This window comes from Cebus imitator, unplaced genomic scaffold (assembly GCF_001604975.1).
Source record: "Cebus imitator isolate Cc_AM_T3 unplaced genomic scaffold, Cebus_imitator-1.0 Scaffold117, whole genome shotgun sequence".
Taxonomy (NCBI): domain Eukaryota; kingdom Metazoa; phylum Chordata; class Mammalia; order Primates; family Cebidae; genus Cebus; species Cebus imitator.
In genome coordinates, this window is record NW_016107432.1 from 7,404,820 (window position 1) to 7,432,251 (window position 27,432).

A 27,432-nucleotide genomic window follows, 5' to 3' on the forward strand; every position below is an offset into this window, starting at 1 on the left:
CTGCTGCCCAGGCCCCCCGGGTGCAGGCACGGGGCTGTCAGGACAGGATGCTGCTGCCCAGGCCCCCCGGGTGCAGGCACGGGGCTGTCAGGACATGATGCTGCTGCCCAGGCCCTCTGGGGATCATGGGTTCAAGTCGAGGCTCCTGCACTGGTTCTTATTTACAGTTTCTGGGTGACTCCCTGATGTGGCCAGTGCTGAGGCCCCTGCCTATGAGAATAAATAGACAGGACCCAAACCATCACGCAGATCAACAGGAGGCCACCAACCCAGAGTCGGAGGAGATGAAGGCCAAAGAAGGCCTCGTGAAGGACCTGGCCTTTAAGCAGATCCCAGAAGGGGAGGAGGTTGATCAGGCAAAGAGGGTGGGAAGAGAGGGCCAGACACTGTGTGTGCAAAGGCTCTGAGGTGTGGGGAGAAAGAGTCCCATCCAGGAGCACAGACGTGGGTGGCGGGTAGCAGGGTGGAAGTGGGGACAGTGAGGCTGGCAGGAGTTCATCTTTCAGTGTAACAGGGAGAGTGGGAAGCAGGGGGCAACTGGATCCAGTTCCCGTTTTACTGCCATCTCCGGAAACTGAGCAGTGCATGGAAGGGAGGGGCTGGGAGCAAGGAGCAGGGAAGGCTTTACCTGCAGCAGGCAGGTGATCAAGGTCCCTCCCCAGGAGGACGCACCAGCCAGGCCCCAGGAACAGCAAATGGGGGCATGCAGAGGCCGGGGAGAGCACGGACAGACGCACTGGGGCAGTCAGGCAGGCCTCTGTGGGGAAAGCTGGCGCAAAGGTGCAGGGGTGGGAACAAGGGCAGCAGTGACAGCCTATGGACAGCCACCAGCACCTAATTTCAGCATTCATGCTGACCCAGAGCCAGAGGAGAGCCAAGGGAAGCCTGGAAGATCAGCAGGTCTCCCTGGTAGTGCAAGAAGAATGCAAAGGGGGCAGAGAACCAGCCAGAAGTCAGATGCTGGGTCTGCTGAGTGCAGGTGAGGACCTGGGGAGCAGGTGAGACGGGGACAGGGCACCTACCTGTTCACTTCTGTTTCCTCCTGGTCTAGAGCCGCACCTGGCACACAGCAGGAGCCTAATAAATGTTTCCTGAATGAATGCACTGGTAAATCTAAAACATCTGCTTTTCTTCAGGTTTTATCTATCCACTCAAGGATGAAACATTTATTAAGCACCTACTATATACAGGCTAGGGTGAGGGTGCAGACAAAATTAAGCCAAGTTCCCTTCCTAGAGGAGCCCACAGTGCAGTGGAGTAGGCAGCCCACAGCACTGGGCCGGAGCACCACAGTGGAAGTAGCCAGAGCCGTGGGAACATGGAGACCTGTGTCCAGCCCCACGTGGGCGATGGGTGACAGCTGAGGTATTTTTTTTTACCAGTCCCACACCTCTGCCGCATGGCAGCAGTGAAGGAGCCACCTCTCGATAATCCTGATCTGCAGCAGGGTGGCAGCTGGGGAAACTCCACGCTGCAGAGACATCCAGGGCACAGGGCACTGCCAAGGTACCTGGTAGTTGCATTTGGAGCTTACTGACCATTGAAAGACAGGACGGTCCAAACCCCCTGGGCAGACACCCTCTCTGCTGGGCAGGTCATGGAAAGAACCTGGCACAGGAGGGCAGAGCTGGGAGCCTAGGGTGCCCTTTGGGACAGAAGTCCTCAGTCTTTTTCGCACCAGAAACTGGTTTCATGAAAGACAATTTTTCCATGGGCAGGGTGTGGGTGGGGGTATAGTTTCAGGATGACGCTGTTCGACCTCAGATAATCAGGCGTTAGATTTTCATAAGGAACACACAACCTAGATCCCTTGCACATGCAGTTCACAGTAGGGTTTGCGCTCCTGTGAGAATCGAATGCCTCTGCTGATCTGGCAGGAGGCAGAGCTCGGGCGGTAACGCTCGCTCACCCACCGCTCACCTCCTGCGGTGCGGCTCCGCTCCTAACAGGCCTCGGACTATACCAGTCTGGTCCATGCCCCTACTTAGAGGACCTGGGTGCTTCTTGGCTGGGCGGACACACTCCTCTGAGGACCGAACTCTGCCCTCGTTATCTGTGGACAGGCATCCAAGTGCTAAGAGGGGGCAGCTTGGCCTGGGGAGCCGAAAGCACAAGGCCGGGGCTGTGCTGCCAGGCTGTGAGCTCTTTGCCCTCTGAGCCTTGGTTTCCTCACCTGTGGAAGGGACTCCACCCCCCTGTATGGGGGGCCTCTGGGGATGGGCTTGGAGTGCACACTTCAGCCAGGACACTGGTGCCTCCTGACTTCCTCTGTCTTCCTGCAGGATGCCCTGGGCTGTGTTCAGGGTGACTCACTGCCCCTGCCTGGGGAGGAGGCCCTGGACCTCTGCAGAAGCCAAGGCCAGCGGAGCTCCCTGCGGTCTGATGATGCTGGACAAAGGGCCTCAGCAGGTGTGTGGGTGCGGCAGTGCGTGGAGGATGGGGTCCCGGGCAATACCCAGCGAGGGGCCAGCTCGCTTCCTCCTCATCATGTCCTGATGACGTGGGGGAGGGGTGGTCCCCCTTCTCTACAGACAAGAGTTGATGCTCAGAGAGGTAGGGGTCCTCACTCAGGGTCATACAGCTGCTGCAGGTGGGATCAGTGTGCAGCCCACCAGGGGCCTTTGGCTCGGGCTCAGCTGGACATAGGCTCATACCCTCGGCCCTTAGGAGGGTGCCAGCCAGATGGCCCCACAGGCAAGCAAGTTGGCGGCAGGGACTTGCCTTCACAGAATTCTATGTGATGACTGGGAGCTACCCTGTCCCCCACTTCCCCGACAGCTCCAGGGTGAGGCAGTGAGACTCACACCTGGCAGAGAGGAACTGCCACGTCAACCCAGGTCAGGTGTGCCCTCATGCCAACTGTGCTGGGCTGGGGTGAGGCTCATTACTGTGCTTGACAGATGAGGATGCTGAGGCTTAGAAAGATGTGCAGGAGTCTGGCCGCAGCAATGGCTGGGAGCCCTGGGGCCTCCGCCCACCTGCTGATGGTTGTTTCATATCTCTGAGCCTCAGCTTCCTCCCCTGATCAAGGTGCTGGTGGTCATCAGACTGCCCTTGGGAGGCATGAGGAGGCTCAAAGTTCGGGGGGTGGGGGTGCCATCTCACCCTAGCCCAGGGGGCATGGTCCCTAGAGACAATCATGGCAGAGCCCCCGGGCGTGTCTTTGTAACCTCCAGGGTCTTGTTGTTTTCAGGCCAGTCCCCCCCGGAAGGGTCCAGTGCCTGGAGCTGCTTTGGGCCTGGACAGGCCTCTTCTGTTTTGGCTCCAGGCCCGGAGACCTCAAGCGAGCTCCCAGGAGACCTGGCAGGATTCGACCGTGATCAGGTGAGGCCGGAGGCTTTCTGTGCACGTGTGCCGTGCCCCTGGGGCCCCTCAGCCCTGCCTTGCACAGGCTATGTGGCCATCCGCAGGAGGTGGGAGGGCTAAGGAAGCTCCAGGTGTGGAAGAACATTCTGGAAGTAGTTGAGAGGGCGATTTGAGGAGAGGAAATGAAACACCCTGAGACCTGGATGGGGAGTGGGGAGGAAGGGGTTAACTGGGTGCCAGGCCTGGGCTACCATGAGGCAGGCTTCATCTCGTTGGCACCTCCTGATGCCCACGAGGCCGTGCTGCCACCTCTGCTCTGAAGAGGAGGCAAGACTCCAAGGGCCACTGTGACTCCCCAAGGCTCCCAGCCTGGAGGTGGACCCCGAGCTCCAGGCTCCACGGCCCACCCTGCCCCACAGCAGCCCTGAGGGTCACAAGCCTGCGTCCCAACTCACCTCCCGGGGCTCACTCTGAGGCTGAGGGAGTCGTAGCCTTTCTCCACTTCCATTTTCTTGTCCCTGAGGAACGGAGCCTTGCCGGGACCAGAACTGAAGCCTGCGAGCCCGGCTGTGGCGCTGGGGTTCTAAACAGAGAGAGCCCTCTGTTACCTCTTCATTCATTCACGTCCTGCTCCTGATGCATCGCTTGTTTTTGTTGTTGGATGCTGCATTCCTATACTTCTCCCTCCTCACTGCCCCCTTCCCTTGAAGCCCAGGACAATGTCTTATAACACTGAGGTGGCCCATTTGACAGGCGAGGTGACGGAGGCTCCAGAAGGTTAAGGAGCTAGCTCAGGCCACACCCAGGACTGAAGCCAGGTCTGTACCTCTCCGGGGCAAGTGCTCTTTTCTCTGTGGGCAGCTGGTACAGTGCCTTGGTGTCTGGATGGATGGGCATCGCAGACAGAGGCAAAGACGACAGGGGATGGGTGCTGCCCACGGGCAGCTCCAGGGAGCAGGGATGCAGTGGCCCCTCCAGGAAATGGCAGCTCCCCTGGCCTTCAAGTCCCCTCTCCCTGAAGGGGCTCTTTTGCTGGTACGCCCACTCACGAAGGCTCAGAACCCCTCTGTCCTTTGAGACACTCCCTCTGTCCTCCTCGTCTGTGTCTTAGACCTGCTGAGCCTTCCGAAGCTGTTCTAGAGGCGCCACTGAGAACTGCCTGCAACCTGCCAGGCCTGGGAGCAGCCTCTGGGGACTCACAGTGAGCCTGGCTGAGTGCAAATTTCATCCTCAGGCCTCCCCCTGCCCAGCTCGGGCCTCTGCTGTGAGCTGGGCATCCCCTCCTCTCTGGATAAACACATCAAATAAATGAAGATAAAAATACATCAAAAATACCGAGTAAACACCTCCTGTGTGCCCGGCACTGTTCTAGGCACAGGATTTGAGCAAAGATGAAGTCCTGCCCTCAGGGTGTGGACAGCCTGCACGAGCACCATCCATTAGAGCCTTTGGAAGCGCTGGTCACATTCTGCATCTGCACTGCCCAAGATGGTAGCCAGGAGCCACATGGGGCTGATGCCACCCCAGAACTGAATGCTAACCTTGATTTGATTATGCTGCATTTTAGGAGCTCCATGTGGCCCACGACTAGCGGACTGGATGGGGCAAGGCTATAGCAGGAGTTAGACGATATGGACAGAAATGTATAATATGGGGTGACGGCATGGAGGGCGCTGTGGGAGGTGACATGGGGTGAATGGCCCACGAGTGAGTAAGGACTGTCAGGCAGGGCCTTCTCGAGGAAGTTACATTTGCCTTGAGATGTGAGTGGAGCCGGGGAGTGAGCCATGGGGTTATCTGTGGGAAGGGGCATTCTGGTCAGACCAAAGAGCACATGCGAAGGTCCTGGGGTGGTACCAGCTGTGTCCTGTGTGGGAAAGAGCTTGTGCCCTGTGCAGCTGGTGAGGAAGCACAGAGAACCCCAGGAGGTAAGCGGAGCTTGGGGTGCTGAATGGTGGAAGGGGCTGTTTCACACCTCATCTTCTCTCTCCACTCGTAGCTTACTCTGGCAGAGCCCAGCTTGGATGGACAGATTCTTCTCCTGGCCTGTGGCTGCCCCCCAAGGGAGTGCTTGGACGAGTCACTCCTCCCCATGGACCTGGCCCGGATTTCAGAGAATCTAGCAGCTGACCCGGCCCCAGAGGCCTTCTTCCTGGTGCAGACGTCTACATGCCCTCTCTGGGGGCCGGCTGGGGACTCAGCTTCTTGGCCACTCCAGGAGGTTCCCCTCGAGGGACTACAAACCCAAGATGAGTTGGTCACTGTGTCCCCACCTCCTCCCAAAGCCACAGGACACCCTGGCTGGGATTGTCACCAGGCAAGAGGCCATGGTGCCTCCCTCTTCCATGAGGCCCCCCAAATTTCAAATCACCGATTTCCCAAAAAAGACCCTAAAGATCTGAAAGACACTTGGAACAACGGAGGAGAAAGTCTGGGGAGAAGAACCAAGGAGGGGGAGGCAAGGGGGACTTTGGACAGGAAGGGGAAAAACTTCAGTGACAATCACCAGCCAAGTCAGGAAAGCCGTCAGAACCTGAGCTTGGAGAACCAGGCTGGAGCCACAGAGGGCATGCAGGACCAGAACGGGGCTTCCAAGAACAAGGCCACCACCTGCTGGCCTGAGCCCTGGCAGGAGTTTCTGATGCCTCTTCTACAGGGGGAGGCCTCAGTGTCAAAGGAAGGACCCGAATCCCTGAGCAGGAAAGGAAGAGTGGAAGGATATGTCTGGGGTCTTGGAGGAGGACTGTCATCAGAGAAGGAAGAGGCGGCAACCCCAGCCACCTTCTCCAGCGCTTACGAGACCAAAGAGCCGAGGCCAACAGACAGTCAGCCCCCGGCAGGGAGAGGCAGAGGTCTCGGGAGGACAGCTAGGGCCAAGGAGGAAAGCCAGGTATGGCTTGGAAATGCTCAGGTTCTGCAAGGAGAAAGCCTGGAGGACGAAGGGGCGCTAGAGGAGGAGGACGGGGTCCCGCATCAAGAAGCGTCCAGTCCGGGGTACAGGGGTGCCCCCGAGGAACCTCACTCCCAGGGACACGAGAGCAAGGAAATGCTTTTCTTTGTGGGAGAGACAGATTTGCCGCTGTTTCCCAGATTTGCCTTATCAGCTGACGGGGGTGAACCCACTGGTCATGGTCAACCGCAAGCTGTGAGCAAAGGAGAGGACAGGTGTGCACTCACAATCGATGAGCTGGCACAGGAGGTGGAGGCTTGTTTCCAGCAGCTGTCCACACTGCAGCCGGGCGGTGGGGGCTGGCAGCACTCAGCCTCTGTGTGTGGGGGAGGGAACTGGAACTTCGCTGAGAAGTGGCACATTGGTGGGGAGAGAGCTTGCTCTCAGCAGGTTTGGGGAAACCAGGGTATTTGTTCTGATGAAGAAGCAAAGTCTAAAGAGAGTGGTGAAGGGGATAAGCTGGAAAAGACCATGGCTCTGGGCACCAGCGAAGTTCCCGGTGACCCAGGGACATTGCCTGATTGGGATGAAGCCAGCCCGGACCCTCCAGGGGAGCCCGCTGAGCCCTCGGGTGCCCTCAAGAGAGTGAAGAGCAGGTTTCATCAGCTCATTTCTAGACTGAAGAAAGAGAGAAGCCAGATTTTACATGACAATGCCAAACTTCACGGAGACCAAGAGAGGTGCCATAAAAGAGTGTGCACCCTTGAAAGAGAGAGAGAGGTGACAAAAATATCCAGGCTGGAGCAGGAGAACCAGGCGCTGGGAGGGGACATCTCTCAGTTAAGGAAAGAACTGGACCGATATTTACAAGTCATCTCTGACCTGGAAGACTGCAACAGAAAGAGTTACAGCAAAATTTTGGAGCTTGAAGAGGAAAATGAAAAACTGAAAGGGAATCTGGGCCAGCTCCAGAAGGCCATGTCGGAGAGCATTCGGAAATCCAAAGGCACGGTGGAGCAAGTCGCCCTGGAGAACTGGGAGCTGCGGGTGCTGATCTCAGAGCTCGGCGTCAGTTACAAAGAGCTGATCAAGGATGTGGTGCTGAGCATAGAAGACATGATCTGGGCCTTCAGGGGGGAGAACGAGCACCTTTTACACAGAGTCCACGTCCTGGAGAGGGATGTCACCTTGCAGAGGAGCATGGATCAGGGGCATTCGATGAGGGGAAGGCAGCACCTTCAGGGAAAAGCCAGGATGCATGCTGTGGACAAAGAGGTGCAGGTGACTCCATGCACAGGGCAGCTGCTTCCAAGAGCCTGTGGGCCACCCTTGGAGAAGGAAACGAGCCTGGCTGCAGGGCAGACAGGACCTTCCACAGGCGCTGGGAATTCCAGACGCAGTGCTGATTCTCCTCCTCCATCAGTGGTCTGGAACAACGCTGACGTAGCCAACACCCTGCAAGGAAATGTCGGTGGAGCCGGAGTGAAAGAAGCATGTTTGGAGAAAGAGAAGAGGCCCTGGTGTTCTGTGGCTCAGGGGCAAGCTCTGAGGTCCCAGAGCAACGGCCCAGAGGTAGGTCGGGTCAGCATAGCTGCTCACTCACCGCACATGACTGTGTTCCAGGGTCCACCCGATTCACTTACGCAATCCACCAGGGTCCTGAGAGGGAAGTACAGTCATCCTCCCCACTTACCAGATGAGAGGAGGCTGGTACAGAGAAAACAGAGAAACGCAGTCACTGTAGTCACACAGCCAGTGAGGGGAGGAGCGGGACTCGCACCTGGACGCTCTCGCCCCGGGGTCTCTGTTCCCACCTGCCATGGGACATTGAAGCCTGTCCCTCTGGTTAGGCTCCAGCAGGGCACTAAGGAGGTGTTCACACTTTAAGGTCAGACTGTGCATTTTCCAACCCTGTGGTTTTTCAAGCAGCCCGCGTTCTAATTCTGTACATCGAGTCCTGAAAGTTGCGATGGAAAGAACAATGGACCATAGAATGTGGTAGAACGGGGTTCCAACCTGGCTCTGTGCTTGCAAAGACTTTTAGGCCACATGTGGACCTCTCTGAGTCGCTCTCTTCATCTGTGGACAGTTCTTGACGTTTGGGAGTCCTGGGATAAAATATCACAATGTTCCTATGGCCACCTTCACCATGTGCAGGATATTTAGTGTTGAGTTCTTGGCATTCATTCATTCTGTTTTCTATCTCTGTTTCTCTGTCCCATCTGGCTCCACCCACTCACCCTCCTTTCCTCTCTCTGCACCTCCTTCTCTATCTCTCCATCTTTCTGTTTCTTGCTCTCCCCCTCCTGTCTCCTTTTCCCTGTTTCTCTCTCTGTCTCTTTCTTCTTTCCTTTCTCTCCTTCTGTCTTTCCTCCCGGACCTCAACAATTTTATCAATCATTTCAAAGAATCACCTTTTAGTTTTACTGATTCTATTTATTGATTTACTGTATTTTATTTCATTGGTTTCTTCTTATATCTTCATTATATTTTTTCTTCCTCTTGCTTTTGATTTCATTTGCTGTTCTTTTTCTTGCTTCTTGTGTTGAAAACTTAGGTCACCGATTTTCAGCTGTTCTTCTTCTGCAATCTATGCAATTAAGGCTATAAATTTCTCTCTAGGCATCCCACACATTTTGAGATGAAGTCTGTTCAGTTCAAAATAGTTTCTAAGGATTAGAGATAAAGAATATGTATTGCCTATCTACTATGTGCCAGGAAATTCATATACTATCATTTATTCCTCAAAATCACCTCAAATGACATTGTTATAGCGATCCTTATTTTATTGATTTAGGAATTAAAGTCAGAGACGATGAAATAAAAACAAGCAACAACAACAACAAAAACCTAAAATAACCAAAATAGTTTCTAATTTCTATTATGATTTCTTCTTTGACTCATGGATTATTTAGAAACCTGTTGCCTAATTTCTAAGCATCTCTGGAATTTTTCAGTTACACGTTTACCATTGATTTCTAGTTTTACTTCATTGTTGTTGGAAGGTATACAGCATATTATTTTAGTCTTCTACAATTTTCTGAGACTTGTTTTATTGACCAGGTTATGGTCTATGGCCAACAGCATATCTCACATGCCCTTGCAAATAATGAACATTCTTTGATTGCTGTGTATTCATTAGGCCACGTTGGTTAATTGTCTTAACCAAATCTCTTCTATCTTTGTCAATGTGTTGTCATTAACCAAGACGTGTTTTAGAATCTTCCAGTCTGAGCGTGCATTTGTGTATTTCTCTTTTTAGTTATTTTAAATATCTATTATAGTCTTCTTTATTTTGTTTTATTTTTAAAATTTTATTTAATTAAATAATTTATTTATTTTGAGACAGTGTCTTGCTCTGTCACCCAGGCTGGAGTGCAGTAATGTGATCTCGGTTCACTGCAACCTCTGCCTCCTGGGTTCAAGTGATTTTCCTGCCTTAGCCTCCCAAGTAACTGGGATCACAGGCTCCCACCATCATGCTGGCTAATTTTTGTATTTTTTAGTAGAGACAGGGTTTCACCATGTTGGCCAGGCTGGTCTCAAACTCCTGACCTCAGGTGATCCACCTGCCTCGGCCTCCCAAGGTGCTGGGATTACAGGTATGAGCCACCAAGCCAGGCCAATTGATTTTATTTATTTACTTTTTTTTTTCTATTTGTCTCATCTGTTCTGTTTTATTCTTTCTTTCCTGCCTTTGTTTTTGGTATTCATTATATTTTTGTTATTTATTTTTCTTCTCCATTAGCTTGTGTTTTAACATTACTCTTTCAGTGGTCACTCTAGGCATTTCAAAAATATATCTAGTAATTATTTGAATTTACTTTAAATTCGGTTTTTTTTACGATGTCCTGATTAATGCAAAAATCTTTCAATAGTTTAACTTCATTTATTCTTTTTACTTTTTATTATTTATTTTTCTGATATATATTACTTCTATGCAGAATAGATCTTGTAAGCCACTGTTATTTTAAATAGTCATAGTCTTTTCCATTTATCTATATCTTTACATGTTCTTGTGCTGTTCGTTCTTTCTTATTCTTCTGTGGCTCTAGTTTCCTTCTGCCTTAAGAACTGTGTTTTTTTTTTTTTTTATAGTGAGAATTTTCTGGTGATTCATTTTCTCATATTTCTTTTTATGAAAATAATTTTTTAACCTTCATTAAAATTTTTTTCCCATTGGATTCTGAATTTTAGGTATCCAGGTATTTTGCTCTTTTGGATCTAAAATGGTCTCATTCCACTGTCTTCTGCCTCTCATAGTTTCTGCCCAGAAATCACTTGTAATTGTCATTGTTTTCTTCCTCACTCCCCCTGACATAATTGTGTCATTTTGTCTCTGACTGCTTCTATAATTTCCTATTTATCTTTGAGGTTTGACATATAACTATAATGTGCTTACATATGGTTTTATTTGTTTTTTGTCCTTTTTTTTTTTTTTTCTTTTGAGGTTCTTGAACTTGTGTATTTATGTCTTTTATCAGACTTAGAAAATTCTTGGTCATTATTTTTTCAAATGTTTTATTCTGTTCTATTTTTCTTTCCTCTCCTTCAAAAATCCTGTATTAGTTTTAAAAATGTTTGCCTCTGTCTGGATTTTGTATTGACCTGCCTTTTAGTTCACTAGTCCTGTGGCCTACTGTGTCCCATCTTCTATTAAATCTATTCAATGAGTTCTTAATTTCATTTATTGTATTTTGGAGTTCTAGAATATCCATTTTATTCTTTTAAAAATATATTTTGATTCTCTGTTAAAATATTCCATCTTTACATCCATTTTCTTTATTTTTTCTATGTTTTAAAAAATATACAGATCATAATTATTTTGAAGGCCTTTTTTTTGCTGATAACTCCAATATTTGGATCATCTCTTTGCCTGCTCCTATTGACTATTTTGTTTTTTTGGTGAACAGTCACACTTTTCTGTTTCTTCATGTCTAAGAATTTCAAAAACTCATATATTGGACATTGTGTATAATATGTTATGCAGATTCCTGATTATTATCTTTCTCCAAAGAATGCTGAGTGAATTTTATTCTGGCAGATAGTTGCATGATCAGTAGATCATCTTATTCTCATGTAGGCCTATTTAAGCTTTGCCCTCAGACCGGGTAGGGCTTGATATGACTCCTAAGGTGTGGTCCTTGCTCTTAGGGCATCGCCTCTCAGTGACATCAGCTGAGTTCCACAGCTTTCACGAAGTCCTCTCCATTTTGGCTTGGCCAGAACTCTGCCACCTTCTCAGAAGTGTGTGACCTGTGATGTCTTGTCACCAATTAACCTCCAAGCTGCTGTTCTTTGCAAGTCGTCTACTGTGCCACATAGCGTATGATTCAGCCAAGGACCCAAGGGGCATTTCTAGAACAGTATTTGGACTTTTTTTCTCTGCAGCCCTCTCGTCCCTGTTACTTTGTCCCAGAAACCCCAGCAGTCTTAGCATCCCTAAACTCCAAGCTCTATTTTTCCACCTAACAGGACCACCACTCTCAGCTTGGGCTCTATTTTCAGAACCATTGTTTGGAAAATGTTTCAGAGAGAGATCTGGGGAAAATGTGGAGCCTGCCTTATAGTGCATTCTTTTTCTTTTTTTTTTTTTTAATTGCATTTTAGGTTTTGGGGTACATGTGAAGAACATGCAAAATTGTTGCATAGGTACACACGTGGCAGTGTGATTTGCTGTCTTCCTCCCCTTCACCTATATCTGGCATTTCTCCCCATGCTATCTCTCCCTACCTCCCCACCCCCCATCCCTCCCCCATTTCCCCCCAACAGACCCCAGTGGGTAGTGCTCCCCTCCCTGTGTCCATGTGTTCTCATCGTTCAGCACCCGCCTATGAGTAAGAACATGCGGTGTTTGATTTTCTGTTCTTGTGTCAGTTTGCTGAGAATGATGGTTTCCAGGTTCACCCATGTCCCTACAAAGGACACGAACTCTTCATTTTTGATGGCTGCATAGTATTCCATGGTGTATATGTACCACATTTTCCCTGTCCAGTCTGGAACCAACCCAAATGCCCATTGATGATAGACTGCATTCTTTTTCTTAAGGATCACGGTTCTGCACCAGTCATCTTCCAATGCCTGCAAAGCACTAATTGTATATATTCTCCCCAGATTTTATAGTTGTCCAATACCAGTGAGTAGGAGTACAGAAATCTGAGGAGGTGAATATTGAGCTGATAGTTTGAAGGTTAGAAAGGAGCAGCAAGGAAGAGCATTCCAGGCAGAGGGAAAAGCAAGTGGCCAGGCCTTGAGGCAGGACAGAGGCTGGCTCATTGAAAAGCAGAAAGTAGCCAGTGTGGCTGGATCCCAGTGGGCAAGGAGGGGTGTAGTTTGAGATGAGGCTGGAGAAGTTGTCACAAGGCAGGTCACAGGAGGCTCACAGGCCCTCGTTTGAATCTATTCTAGATGTGGTAGGAAGCCATCAGAGGGTTTTGAGCAGAATGATGTGACCCAGTTTATACTGTGACAAGATCTGTCTGCTCTGAGAACAATGGTTCAGGTGGATTGATGGAGAACACTTGAGAGGAGTTGGTGGCTGGATAGCCAAGAGGTGACACTGGGATTGAGGAATTTGGAGTGAAAACTGGAGTTGGAATCCATGGGACTTGGTGATGAACAGGAAGTCACCATCACCTGACGTGTTACTCTTTTACCTAAAACCCTCTGTGGCTTCTTACTGCACTGGGCATGAGATGCAGACTTACTACAGTGAGCACTGCTCTGGCCCCTGAGGCCCTCGGGAGCTTCCACTGTTCCTGCTCACACCCCAGCTCCACACGCCATGCTGCCACCTCTGCCCTCATCCTTCACCTTCTTCATCCACCCCTCCCTGCACCCAGCTTTCTCCTCTAGGTCTCCTGTGGGGGGAGGCGTCTCCTCCAGAAAGCATCCCCTCAAGCCCCAGGCTGGGTTCTGTGCAGAGGCAAGTCAGAGCCAACTTGTGTGTGTCTCCTCCCAACTCTGCCTTCAGTGAGGCTGTTTTGGTAGCTTGTGGTCAGTGATGGTGGGAACATTCACACCATGGAAATTGGCAAATGCTACAGATTGATGCTGTCCCCCCAACCCAGAATGTGGGGGTTGTACAGTTGCCACCCCGCAGCTGGATGAGGTCTCTGTTCTGCGCCCCCTTCAGGTGGTGACAGCCTCCTGACTCCCCTTTATCAGGCTGTATTGAATGTTGAACACCTGCTTGTCATTGTCCCCACCAGCCTGAGCTCCTGGAGGGCAGTGTCGCCACTGTTATCTCAGGCCAGCGTGCAGCCAGTACATGTGCTCACGATGTCCGCTAGAGAGCAGGAGACTCGCTGGGCAGCTCTCAGGCTGCTGTGGCGAGATCCCGTGGGACAGCAGGCTGGCCCCACCCGCAGGGCCATTCTCTTTAGAGGACACTTGGGTGCTCTCTGAGGACCCATGGGGCAAAGCCCTGGTCCAAGTCACTGCCACAGGAGGAAGGCAGGGGAGGCAACATACTTCCCAGAAAGGCCAAGTTGTTTTGAAGTCTTGGAGCTGAATTTTACGGGACCATTCGGAGCACCCATCTGTTCTTGACAGGGCCCAGCCTGTGCATCTCAGGCCCACGTGGTGTATATTTCTATTAATTAAAAAATCCTCTTCTACTATTGTATATTTTATTACAAGAGAGATGCCTCAGCAGCCATGAAGTCACCTGGGTCCTTCCTTCTCTTCCTCTTCTCCCTTCTTTCTCATTCCCAAGCAGGGTAGCCCGGCATTCCCCCTCCTACCTACTCCCACTCGGTCGGGACCAGTTTTGGGGCCTTATAATTCCTAGGGAAGCTGACTTAAAGGAAAAGAGGGCTGCCATCACAAGGTGGAGGGTGTTTGAGAAGCATCCGAGTTTCTGGGTTCCTAAATCTTCACAAAGGGAACTTTTAGCAGTGCTGTTCCCTTCTGAGGCCACCTTAGCAGCATGAACCAAGAGCTTCAAGATGCTCATGTTGTTTGACCCAGAAATCCCCCCCTGACGATCTCAGGGAAAGCATCAGAGGTATGTCCAAGTATTTATGCACAAGGGTCTTTGTCACCGTTCCAATTATAACAGCAAAATGTTAGAATAATTCGAGTGCTCAGCGTGGCCACAGAACTATGTATATATTAATAATAGCATTTTCAACATTATTTGGTAATATGGAAAAATGCCCAGGACACAGTGTTAGGGAGAAAAGCAGGAAACAAAGGACGTATATCGTATTTTAAATTTTATATAGAAAAGTTTATGTACGTTTGTGTGCGCATATGTATGTGAGTTACTTAAAAAATAAGAATTTAGACTTCAAAACCATTTGGGGGCAGCAGCACCTCCCCCATTTCGCCACACTTCCCACGAGGTGAAGTCAGCCTCTTCCCTCTCACTGTCCTCCCTTCCAGAAATTCCCTTTGGCATCTGAATGGAACCCGCTACCCTCACCTTAGATTCAGGAAGAGTGAGAGGCGATTGTGTATTGATTTGGGGAAAGTGCCTATGGGAGATATGGTATCTTCTGTTTTGTACAACATATTATGTTTTAGGGTAATAAGCATCTCCTAATTTGATTGGGACATTCAGTTTCACTCATCACGCTGTTTCAGCATAACAGTGACTGGTATCTATTCCAGCAGATTCTGGAGTGCCACCCCACTGCACATACTTTTGAGGATAATATTCCAGGCTGTTATTCTGGGGCTCTCCTGGCCCTCCCCAATGTCCCCGTCCGGAAACCAAGCAGAACCACGCACCCCTATACATGCACATGGTGAGGGGCTCAGCAGGAAGTCTGCAGAAAATCTATGGATAATAACAAAGGTGGTGTAGGATAATCGGATTGAGAGTGATTTCTGCTACTTTATTTTCTGAAACTTTTTTACTGTAAGAGAAGTGTAAGTGGGGGGAAAATAACTAAAGGGTGGGGAAACAGGTACAGTTTGTTGGCTAAGGCAAATTGCTTGGAAGGTAACCTAAAAATTTCATTCAAATCTGTGTTTTCCGCAGCTCCAGGACTCAGAGGCTGAAGGTACTGAGGAGGGTCACAGGCTGCATGCCCGGCAGCTCCATCACCGGGTACTGACATTACAGTGCCAGCTCAGGGACCTGGGCGCCACCCACCAGGCATATCGGGACAAGGCCACTCGTCTCCAGGAGGAGCTCCAGGCCAAGGTTTGCGAAGCGGTTTCTTTCCCCCTCTTGTCAGCCAGGGATCCCACACCCCGGGGCGTTTTGGGAGTGGAAAAGGATTGGCTGAGGTCTCCCTGACCTTTCTAGCCAGTCGGAAGCAGGTACTGGATTTTTAAAGTATAAGACAGTACCAGGAAGAAAAATACAGACTCTATCATACCTTCTCTGTTAAATTTTAAAAATACACATAAGTGGTTTCTTTAAAAAGTCAAGCAGGTTTACAGTGTCATATAAATAAAGGTCAAACCCTTCCTCTGTCAGAGGGAAGTGAGTGGTGGAGACTCAAACCTATAGGGGTACCAGAGTTGCACAGAACTTAACACGCACACACACACGTGTAAAACTGGAGATATCTGAATAAGATCAGTGGATTGTGTCCATTTCAACTCCTGGCTGTGATATGACACTATAGTTTTGCAAAATATTCCCACTGGGGGAAACTGGGCAAAATGTACAAGGGTGCACTCCATCCTGGGCGACAGAGCAAGACCCTATCTCAAGAAAACATGTACAAGAGAGCTCTCTGTATTATTTCTTACAATTATATCCAAATCTTAGTCATCTAAATTTTTTAAAATAAAAAATATAAAATCTTTCCTTTTCCTCAATCTCAACTTCTTCTGACTTCCAATACTGTTTCAACCCTATCTACCCGCTGTCTGAATGTGCATGTGTACATTCGAAGTTACGCTGTACAAAACTATTCTGCATCTTGATTTTGTCACTTAACTAAGAACGTTGTGGCATTTTCATATCAACACATACAAAGTGACCTCATTCCTTTAAAATCTTATGTATTATGTCATCATGAGGCCAAATTATTACTTATTTAGTCCATTTTTTGTTTGTGGAAGTTCAAGTTGTTTCCATTTCTTCGCATTACAAACACAGCTTCAATTAACAATTTTCTCTCTCTCTCAGCATATGCTTCTGCTGCATATCTAAATGGCAAAATTGTAGCAAAAGAAAGGAGATATATATGTATATATAAACTGCAGCAGTTAATAGCAAATAACCCTCCAAAATAGTAGCATCATTTTTACTCCCAAGATGAAATGAGTCCACTCGTTTGCCCATAACATGTTACCGTGAATGTTAGCAACTTTACAATTTTTGGACAAGTTGATGGATGAAAAATACAGCCTCAGCATTACGGTGTAATTTCTGGCTCTTTTCCCATGTGTTGTTTGTAACATCAAAGCATGTTACATGTAGAGCTTTATGTGCATTTGTCCATGTGGCTGCATAGTCTTCGCATGCATGATTGTTTGACTGTGTAGTTATCTACTACAGTTTGTCTGATTGTTGACTGTGGAGTAATCTATTGGGTCGATGTGGTTTCCTTAACTGTTCCCCACTGTTGCATCTATAGCTAGTTCTATGAACTTACAGATAACCGTTTATATGTAACACTTCAGAGAACTGGGACACCCAGCTCCAAAGGGGAGAATATTGTTGATCCTTAGCTGCACACCGCAGATTGCTCTCCAAAGTAGTGGTACCCACTTCCACGCCACCAGCGACAAATGAGTGTGCCTTGTTCACTGCGTCTTCAACCAACACAAGAGCTAGTCTTGCTTTCTTCTCTTATCTGTCACTGGCCTGTGGGGAGGGGTGTGTGGAAACTTCAGTTACACATGAATTAGACTTTAAGTACATTTTAAATTATTGTCTTTCTTTTTTCCTTCTGCTGAGTTTCGATATTTCCTTCGAATCTCTCTTCCAGCTAAATAGTACACTTTGGATGAATCAAATTTGCTCTTAAACTCACATTATTAGTTCTTCATTTCAGTTAGTCCATTTTGCAGGTCTAGAATTTCCCTATGATTCTTTTTCATAGTTCCCAGTTTTAGGATGATGTTTTTATAATATAATTCTTGAACATCTCAATCACAGTTGCTTTAAAGAGGAAGAGTGTCTCTGATAAATTCATTTTATCTTCTCACCAGCAGTGTAGGAAAGTTCCAATTTCTCACCCTCCCCAACATCTGCTACTAGCTGTCTGTTTTATTCTAGACATCCTAGTTAGTGGGAAATTGTCTCTCACTGGTTCTGAGTTGTATTTTCCTGATGACTAATACCGTGGAACATTTTTTCCTGTGCATACTGGCCATTTGTATGTCTTATTTGAAGAAGCATTTATTCAGATTCTTCCCATTTTTCTTTTCTTTCTTTTTTTGAGGGGGTGGGGGATGGAGTCTCGCTCTGCCACCCAGGCTGGAGTGCAATGGCATGATCTTGGCTCACTGCAACTTCACCTCCCTGGTTCAAGCAATTCTCTGCCTCAGACTCCCAAGTAGCTGGGATTACAGGCACCTGCCACCATGCCCTGCTAGTTTTTTTTTATGTTTTTAGTAGAGGAGAGACTGGGTTTCACCATCTTGGCCAGGCTGGTCTTGAACTCCTGGCCTCATGATTCACCCACCTCAGCCTCCCAAAGTGCTGGGATTACAGGCATAAGCCACCATGCCCAGCCCTCCCCATTTTTCTAATAGGGTTAATTGACTATTTTTTTGTTGAGTTGTGAAGAGTTCCTTTTATGTTCTAGATAGAAGTCCTTTATTAGATATATGATATTTCCTCCAATTCTGTAGGTTATCTTTTTAATTTCTTCTGATTCGTTTTTTAATTGCAAATGCCCAATACATTTCTCACTGAGGCATATTTATGCTGTTTCCTAAACTGAAGCAGACGGAAGGTTTAATCCAAGTCTGCAAATATGATTGAGTGCCTTTTGAATATAAGACAGTCTGCTTAAAGCTGGAATTTTACTCTTTGAATATACTAGGAAAGTTGTGCCAAAATCGATATATGGAAATATTCGTTGAAGATTTGTTTCTTTTTTTTTTGGAGACGGAGTTTCGCTCTTGTTACCCAGGCTGGAGTGCAATGGCACAATCTCGGCTCACCGCAACCTCCGCCTCCTGGGTTCAGGCAATTCTCCTGCCTCAGCCTCCCGAGTAGCTGGGATTACAGGCACGCGCCACCATGCCCAGCTAATTTTTTGTAGTTTTAGTAGAGACGGGGTTTCACCATGTTGACCAGGATGGTCTCGATCTCTTGACCTCGTGATCCACCCACCTCGGCCTCCCAAAGTGCTGGGATTACAAGCATGAGCCACCGCGCCCGGCCTGAAGATTTGTTTCTAAAACAAAGAAATAGAAATAATACAAATTTTCATAAACAAAGTACTGGTTAAATCAATTTTGTTTCAGCTTTGTGATTAAATAATATGCAAGATTTTAAAAGAATGAATTCAGCTTCTATGCATTAGTATGAAAATAGCACAAAAATTTTGTATCATCACATACAAACTGATCTCATTCTTTTAAAATCTTGCATATTTAACCATGAAGTAAGATCCAAAACCTTTCACATAGTATAATTTCATATACACACATTCTGATTCATATGGGTATGTTGGGTTGAAAAAAAACTAGAGGTCAGAAGCGGTTGGGGGTGAGAAAGAGGCCTTTTATCTATATAGCTTTTTATTTTGTTTTAACTGACTACACAGGGAATGAGAGAGTCAGAAGAGCTTACACAGCATCTGTTTTGTTATGTCTTATGGGTCAGGAATTCAGACAAGACTCTGCTAGGCTCTTCTGCCCTCCAGGGGATCAGTGGGCATGACTCCGTGGTATCCGGCTGGATGCCAGGTCGGCTAGGGTGTCCCCGCTGGCCTCACTCACGAGCAGGGTGGCGGAAGGTGGCCCCCACCTGTGCCTTCCCTTTTCTCTGTCATGTCTCACGGTCTCCCCAAAGGACACTGGGACTTCTTAAATCCTGCCTCAGGAACAGAAGATACCCAAAGTGGAAGCTGCCAGTCCTCTTCAAAGCCGGGCTGCATTCTATGAGTCAAGGAATCTCAGGTCAGCCCAGATCAGAGGGAAGGGGACAGGGACCCCCTCCGCAGGGAGCAGTCTCAAAGAATCTGCGCCCAGCTTTCATCTGCACCTAATAGTAACATCAGTTTGTTGGTCACTGACAGGTCAGGTGCTAGGGCTTGTTCTAAGCACTTTACATGAACTCCTTCCCCAAATCCTCACTACAGTTCTCACCAGTGGGTGGGTACTCATGTGAGCCCACTTCACGGATGAGAAAACAGAGGCAGATGGAGAAAGCCTTGTGCAAGATCTCAGTTCCAGCGACTGGCTGAGCCCGGATTAGGACCCCTGGTGTCTGGCTCAGGAACTTGTATGTTTACCACAAGACCAGAAAATTGCTGCGCTGCGTAGGGACTCAGAAGAAGGCCTGGAGTTGGCCCCAGCCACTGCAGTTGGGCAGAGCTGACTCTTGAGTATTCAGAACATCGGACCTCCCCTGAGCCTGCCAGGCAGGTGTTGGGAAAGGCCCTTGTTCCTGGCACTGGGTCCCCATGAGGGTAAACAGGGCAGGTGACTGCCAGCTGCTCTGAGCCCGGCTCACCAGGGAAGCCCTGGACGGTGGTAAGTGGTGGTGCAGCGTTGTAAAAAATGTCGCCTCTATTTCAGCTTGAAGAACTTCAGCAAAAACAACATGAAGCACAGTTGGCAGTGACTCCCCTGAAGGTAATGTGTTCATAAAATCAATACGAAATGCCTCTTTCCAGACAAAAGAGAGTTTAGTATTTTTCCCATTAGAAATGTAATCTGCCTCTGTTGTATAAAAATTTAGGTATGGCTGGGCGCAGCGGCTCATGCCTGTAACCCCAGAACTTCGGGAGGCTGAGTTGGGCGGATTGCTTGAGCTCAGGAGTGTGAGACCAGCCTGGGCAGCGTGGCAAAACTCCATCTCTACAGGAAATACAAAGATTAGCCTGGCATGGTGGCATGCGCCTGTAGTTCCAACTACTTGGGAGGGCTGAGGTGGGAGGATTGCTTGAGCCTAGGAGGTGAAGTCTGCAGTAAACCGAAATCGTGTCATTGCCCTCCACCTTGTGCAACAGAGCGAAATCTTGACTCAAAAACAAACAAAACAGCCGGGCACGAGGGCTCATGCCTGTCATCCCAGCACTTTGGGAGTCCGAGGCAGGCAAATTGCCACATCAAGAGATCGAGACCATCCTGGGCAACACAGTGAAACACTGGCTCTACTAAAAATACAAAAATCAGCTGGGCATGGTGGTGTGTGCCTGTAATCCCAGCTACTTGGGAGGCTGAGGCAGATATTCACTTGCCCGGGAGCCAGAGGTTGCAGAAGAGCTGAGATCACGCCACTGTACTCCAGCCTGGCAACAGAATGAGACTCTGAAAAAAAAAAAAAAAAAAAAAAAAGCTGGAAAGAAGAATTAAGGAGACAGGCAGCACCCGAGCCTCTACTTGCACATAACATTTCTGTGTGTTTTTCTCCAATATGTTTCCCATGTGTTTGAAAGCCTACGATGCCTCTACCTTTGCCTCCTGCTGCTCCCACTTGATGGGGTGACCTAGGAGGGCACTTCCCCTGGGTCCCAGCCTTCGAGGCTGCACTGTTGATGCTGGGGTGCAGTGCGAGACGCCTTGGTTCATAAAATCACCACCCCCACGCTCTGTGTTCAAGCCCCTTCCTTTCTATCGCTCTCTTGTATCATTAATTGTATATAAACACTGTGATGCACATTTTTTTCTTTTCCTTTTTTTTTTTTTTTTGAGACGAAATCTTGCTCTGTCACCCAGGCTGGAGTGCAGTGGTGTGATCTTGGTTTACTGCAACCTCTGCCTCCTGGGTTCAAACGATTCTTCTGCCTCAGTCTCCCCAGTAGCTGGGATTATAGGCATGCGCTACCATGCCTGGCTAATTTTTGTATTCTTGGTAGAGATGGGGTTTTGCCATGTTGACCAGGCTGGTGTCAAACTCCTGACCTCAGGTGATCTGCCCACCTTGGCCTCCCAAGGTGCTGGGATTACAGGCGTGAGCCATCCACCTGGCCAATGTACATTTCTTCTCAGGTTTTTTTCCAAGTATCTAGACATTTATGTTTAAGATCAGTTCCTGGAAATGTCATTAGTGGCCCACGGGGTTTAATATGTTCTTTGCTAGCAGGACACGGAATTTGGTTAAGGTAACATTTCATCTTGAACATGGGCCTGGATCAAGGGAGAAGCTGGGGGCTCTGCTCTTTCTCTCTGGCCTCAGGGCAGGGTGGAGAGGGAGGTGACCTGGGCTGGGCATCAGCAGAACCTGGTTACGCCCGGGTGCTCCCTCTGACCTGCAGAGTCATCCTCCCTCTGGGGCCTCAGTTTCCTCAGCGGTCAAATCAGAAACGTGAGCCACGCAGTTCCTAAAGTCACTTCCCACCCCACATTTCTGTGTCTGTCTGAGCTTCGAGTTGGTGCCAGTAAAATAAAAATTGTCATAATTCCTGCCGCACCCCTGCAGACGCGGTAGCTGGGAAGGTGCAGAGCGGACCGTGAAGCTCCCGTAGCTCGAAGCTTCCCTCCTCCTCCCTCTCGTGGCCACCTTTTGCTGCGGAGCATTTCTTTAAATGAAGACCATAATCCCTTACAAAGTGCTATGGAAATGTGAGATAAGGATGGAAACAGGACACTGGGTGGGCGCCTGCCAGCACCATCTCTTTTTATCCTGTTGTCCGGGACAACCCCCATTGTACAGATGGGCAAGTGGAGGTGCGGAGGGGCACTTGCTCACAGAGCTGGTCCATGGTGGTGCCCAAATCCACGCTCTTGACCCCTTGCTGCCTTGTGCCTTGACCCCATGGGAGGGCAGTGCGGAGCTCCTGAAGGTGTGTGGGAGTCTGCTCCGAAAGCAGCCTGGCTTCTGGGTACAGGGAGGCATTGCAGGGAGGAGGCTGCTCCGCTGAGCTGAGGCAGAGCTGGGATGGCAAGTAGGGGCCTCGGCTGACTCTCTGGCTCCCAGCCCCCAGCTCAGCCATGCAGCCCTGGGGGCAGCTCTACATCCATGGCCTCTCTCCCTCGCAGGCCAAGGTAGCTTCCCTGGTCCGTAAGTGCCGGGAGAGGAACCGCCTGATCACCCGCCTGCTGCAGGAGCTGCACAGACATGGGCCGGTGGACCTTCTGCTCTCCGAGCTGGCGCAGAACATGCTCGGCGACATGGCACTGGCTGAGTACGTGGCCGCCTTCCTGGATCCTGGAGTCCCAGAGGTAAAGTCCCAGAGACAGCCCTGTCCCTGCTTCCTACTGGGGTGTGGACAGGTCCGATGCATGCCTCTGCCTGGCCCCAACAGCCCCTCCTTCCTCCCTCCCTCCATCCACGGTTACATACCCAAGAAAACACCCCCTGGCTTTTCCTCTGTGCTCATGCCGGTGCCCTGGGTGAACATGGGAAGGTGGATCTGGCAATCCTTACCCTTCGCAGTGCTCAGGAAATGGTGCAGGGCACAGATGCAGTGATTATTTTTTTCAAGACAGTGTCTCACTCTGTCTCCGAGGCTGGAGTGTAGTGGCATGATCTTGGCTCACTGCAACCTCTGCCTCCCGGGTTCAAGCAATTCTCTTGCCTTGGCTTCCCGAGTAGCTGGGATTACAAGCATGGACCACCACGCCTGGCTAATTTTGTATTTTTAGTAGAAAGGGGGTTTCACTATGTTGGCCAGGATGGTCTCTGTCTCCTGACCTCTTGATCCACCCACCTCAGCCTCCCAAAGTGCTGGGATTACAGGCATGAGCCACTGCGCCCGGCCACAAACAGTGATTTGAATTCAGCGTCATACAAACTTTATTGGGTGTGTGTCACAAGATGGGTCTTTAGTGCGTGCCCTGGGACCTGTGCACTGGCCCTTCCTCTGGCAGGTTGCCTCAGTCACCCCACGGCCCCCTGTCCATCCTTCAAGGCACAGGTGTGACCTTGCCCAGATGGCCTGCTGTGAACCCTGCAGACCAGAGAGTTAACCACACCCTCCCTGTGCTCCACTGTACGTGGAAGTGCGTGACGGCGTGAGCAGGGAGTCTCCCGGCTGGACTTTATGGTTCCAGAGCTGCTCCGTAGCCTCCTTTGTCTTCCCAGTGCCTGGCTCCGAGAATCTGCAACAAACCTGGAAGAATGTTTGTTGAATGTGTGAATGAAATAATGAGCCAAATGAAAGAGAATCTCCCCTCCCAGTGGTCAACAAAAGAGGAAACGGAGGCCAGAGAGGTCAGGAGATGTGCTCCAGGTCACACAGGTGGTGCAAGCCGGGATGAGTTCTCCTGACTACAGTCGGCACCCACGGGTGCCCAGCCACGCCTGCCCACACACATACAAGGAGCCCCCTTCGGCAGCAAGCCAGCAGTGCCCCCGCCACACCTGCTCCGCTCCTTACGCGCACATGCGAGACGGAGCTCCAACAGCACACACAGAAGGGGCTGTTTTCCAGGCTCCCTCCAGGCTCTGCCTATGGGGCTTGCTCTTGGCCCCTTGGCACCAGGTCTGAGTCTCCCTCTGCAGCTCTGCCCAGCCTGGTCTCTGCAAGGCCAGCCTCTGCTGACCCTTCCTTTCCCTCACAGCCTTCAGAGGTGCCCTCTGGTCCAAATCATCGCACAGCAGAAATGGAGGCCTGGAGGCCAAGAGACATGTTCAGGTCCATTTGTTGACTCGGTTCAGAGCCGGAACTTGAATCCAGAGCCCCAGACTCCCAGTCTCTTGCTCTTCTCTTTGCCCAAGGGGTGGAAGACTCTTTCAGAACTAGAATAGGGGTGAGAAAAGAGGGCAGAATCTCTCTGAAGTGCCTGCATCGTCCCTGGGATCCACTAGGGGCCCAATAACCGGGAGTTAACTGAGATACAATTGAAAGCAGAGTTCCAGGTTGTCAAAGGATCAAACATTAAATGCAGCAGGTGTTGTCCTGGAAAGCCGGCTGGCTGTCTGCTGAAGGGCATCCTCGTAGCTGCCCGCCTTCTAACTGCTGCTCCTCGCTCTCATAGGCCCTGGAACTAGAACTGAAATGTTCACTGGGGTTGGATAGGCTGACTTGCAATAACCAAACTCATAGAGAATGATGTATATACCAGACCATTAATTTTTTAATTTTCTATGAGAAATAGAACTATTATGCAGGTTGAAGTATCTGCTAAATGGATGAAAATTGTCAGCATATTTTCTCCTTGTAATTATCTGGAAAATCAAATTTTTTCATTCATTTCTTCATCAGTCACTTGGGAGCCTAGAATGAGAACAGGGAGAGTTGTTACAATGATGTCATCAGACAGGCCCATTCATCTCCTGTAAGGATGTGCTTCTGGGCCTGGACATGCTTCCGAGGACCAGGGTGTCCCTGCCGGACCTTGTGAAAGTGGAAAAAAAATGTGATGTGTTTCAGAAATTAAGAGAGCTCCAGGCTGGCTGCGGTGTGGTCCCCAGGTGGGGAATGAGGGGAGGCTGGGCTGGACGGGAAGCCACGGGGAGGAGTGGGGGGAGGCTGGGCTGGACGGGAGGCCACGGGGAGGAGTGGGGGGAGGCTGGGCTGGACGGGAGACCACGGGGAGGAGTCGGGGGAGGCTGGGCTGGACGGGAGGCCACCGGCACCTCTGCCCTCCCGCGGTGTCTGCATCTTGGTTCTTTAGTTAGTGGAGAGCAGGGTGGGAGTGGTATTGGCAGCTCCTCCTACTGGTAGCTGGGCAAGAAGCATGTTCAGTGCTGCTTGCTTGCTTGATGGGCAGTAACTCTCGATTCAGAGGACACAGATGGAATTCCCGATGGAAGCCTTTGGGCTCTGGCTGGGAGCCCAGGAGGGCTATGAGGATGGCTGGGGAGACTCTGATCGGCTTGAGGTGGGACGTGCCAGAGCAGCAAAGGACCATGTATCCAGCTAAGCCATGACGGCCAAGGCTCACACTGCCCGCCCCCTCACGCGCTCTCCATGGATCTGCTTACTCCCCCCTCCCAGCATCCTGCTGCAAGGCTCCACGGGGACCCTGAGCCTCAGCACATACCGGGGCTGTTGACGGGTGGGTGCCGGGCCTTGGGCTGGGACCACTGAGCTCTGCCCTTTCAGGAGAAGGTGGCGTGGCCTGGTGCCCATGCAGGCAGCAGTCAGGGACCACCTCCCCTCCCTGCACTTCACTGAGTCTTTGCCTTTCCATTTCCTTTTCTCACCCTGGTTTGGGTGGGCAGTGGAAATGGAGCCTCAGACGGTTTGGCCCCAGTGCTCTTTCTGCAGGCATGTGGCGATGGACTGGGGGCCATGGGTACCGCCATCTGTGCTGGCATCTGCTGTTGTGCTGTCCAGGTCACTGGCGTCCGTCGGTCACCCTTGCATCTGCCCTGGCTTCCTTCCTCCTGCTCTGCTGGTTCTCTCCAGCTCGGGTGCCTGCTCTGCGGTGGGGGGAATCTTATGTGGTCAGCCTGGCCATGGCAGAGGTCACTCTTCCTTCTGCTAGGAACACGAGCCTTGCTCCTCCTGGTGTTAGCTGGAGATGGGCCCTCGGGGAAGGCAGGCTCCTGCCATTCTCAGACTCCTAAAACCTCTCTGGAGTTCTTAATTCCACCTTGTCCCCCGCTACGCCTGGAGTGAGCGGGGCTCAGGGCACCTTCTTGGGCCTGTTGTGCTCCCTCTCCAATCCTCCCCTGATCCCTAGCTCCAGGGTTTGGTTTTATTTTGCTTTGTTTTTCCCTGTGTTTTGCCTGGATCTAGGCTGTTGATATTCACAAGCCCGAAATGAGACACATTGTATTTGGTGACATGGTCCCCCTACCCCACCCCTGAGACTTTGGAGGCAGAGGTCCAGGTACCAAAGGCGAGGAGAAGAGGGGTGCCTGGGCTCTCCTGGGACACAGCACTGGCTAAGGTGGCAGCTGGCTCTCCTGCCCACCCCTGGGGTCTGGCCTGGGGTCCACTCCACAGATGTAAGGTCCCATCAGAGAACAGAGAACTCCTGAGCTTCCTGTGCTCCTAAAGGGGTTGCCTTCTGTCCTCTCCCTGGGCACAGGGATTCACCTGCAGACAATGACACCCTGATTCTAAATAATGACCCATCTCATGAACTTGGCACTTGCCCTTCGCCTGCCTGAGCCACCTGTCGTCTTAGGCCAGGTGGGGGCTGCTGTCCCCCGTGGGGCTCTGTGAGGTTTGAATAAGACTCCATGTCAAATGCCTGGCACAGCACCTGTCACACGCAGGCACCCAGCAGCATTTGGGGCACCTTCAAGCAAAACCTCAGTTTTGTTCCCCTGGGAGCAGCAAGGGGCCTTGGTCACTAGCAGGGGAGAGTCATCTGGTCGGTCGGGGCAAAGAGGTAGGTGACCTAGTAAAGAAGATGCTAATTTTACCTCCTCTCGCCCTGCGGCTTCTTCTTCCTCCTGACACCTCCCACTTTCCTCTGGGTATTTGTCAGTGAGATCTAGATGTGGCCTTTGGAAAAGGAAGCAGGTCTAAAGAAGGAGCTGTCATATTCAGACAATCGAAGAATTGTCCCTCACAGCCCTGAACTCCCCCAATTCATTAAATCAGCAATCCCCAAGCTCAGGCCTCCAAGGATCTGGGCAATTTCTTTCTCTTTTACTCCTGCCTTTTATAAAATGTAGAATATTCCCCTAAAAGTTTGCGTGGGGAGAGAGGCAGGGCTTGAGAGAGCTTAGCGCACGTCTTCATCTGTCCCCTACTCTCTGCCGCTGGCATTTAGTAGATGTTCCTTCTCATCTCATTCTGGCAGAACCCTGCAAAGAACATATTGGTACTGTATTTCCGTTCTGCAGATGGAGACGGTGAGGCTCAGAGAATTGAACTGACTTGGCCAGGATCATGGAACCAGCAAGTGGCAGAGCCAGGACTTACCCTGAGAAGGCCCATCTCTGCAGCCCCCCAGGCCGATGGGACAATCGAGGAGCTGGAAGCCGAAAGGGGTCCTTTCACCTCAGTCACATACCAAATGCAGGGCCACCCAGAAGTCAGCTTAGTGCACTTTAGGCTACTCTGCCAGTGTACCCTCCACGAAGGCGAACAAAACCTCATTCTCCAATTGAAGGAGCCTCTATGTAATGAGAAGACACCTGACTCTAAACCCAGGGGTAATAAAAGGCATTCATCTGAAGCACTGGAAATAAGGAGAGAGGAGAGAGACTCATTGGGGGATATGCTCTCTGGAATAGTGTTGGAAACAGATGCTCCGTGCCACAAAGAAAAATCAGCACTGAGACAAAGGATCTTTCA

General features: G+C 50.1%; 1 protein-coding gene across 6 annotated transcripts in view; it reads left to right on the top strand.

The window, feature by feature from the left end:
* The window catches only part of CUNH4orf50 (chromosome unknown C4orf50 homolog), a 120,129-nt gene that overhangs the window by 25,972 nt on the left and 66,725 nt on the right, over positions 1 to 27,432 (top strand). For all 6 annotated transcript variants that reach the window (XM_037742219.1, XM_037742222.1, XM_037742218.1 and 3 more), the window contains 6 exons: positions 2,283 to 2,409; positions 3,194 to 3,324; positions 5,306 to 7,768; positions 15,186 to 15,350; positions 19,862 to 19,918; positions 22,268 to 22,450. In XM_037742219.1, the coding sequence (XP_037598147.1) occupies positions 2,283 to 2,409; positions 3,194 to 3,324; positions 5,306 to 7,768; positions 15,186 to 15,350; positions 19,862 to 19,918; positions 22,268 to 22,450 (3,126 nt within the window). The remainder of the gene's footprint in view (positions 1 to 2,282; positions 2,410 to 3,193; positions 3,325 to 5,305; positions 7,769 to 15,185; positions 15,351 to 19,861; positions 19,919 to 22,267; positions 22,451 to 27,432) is intronic.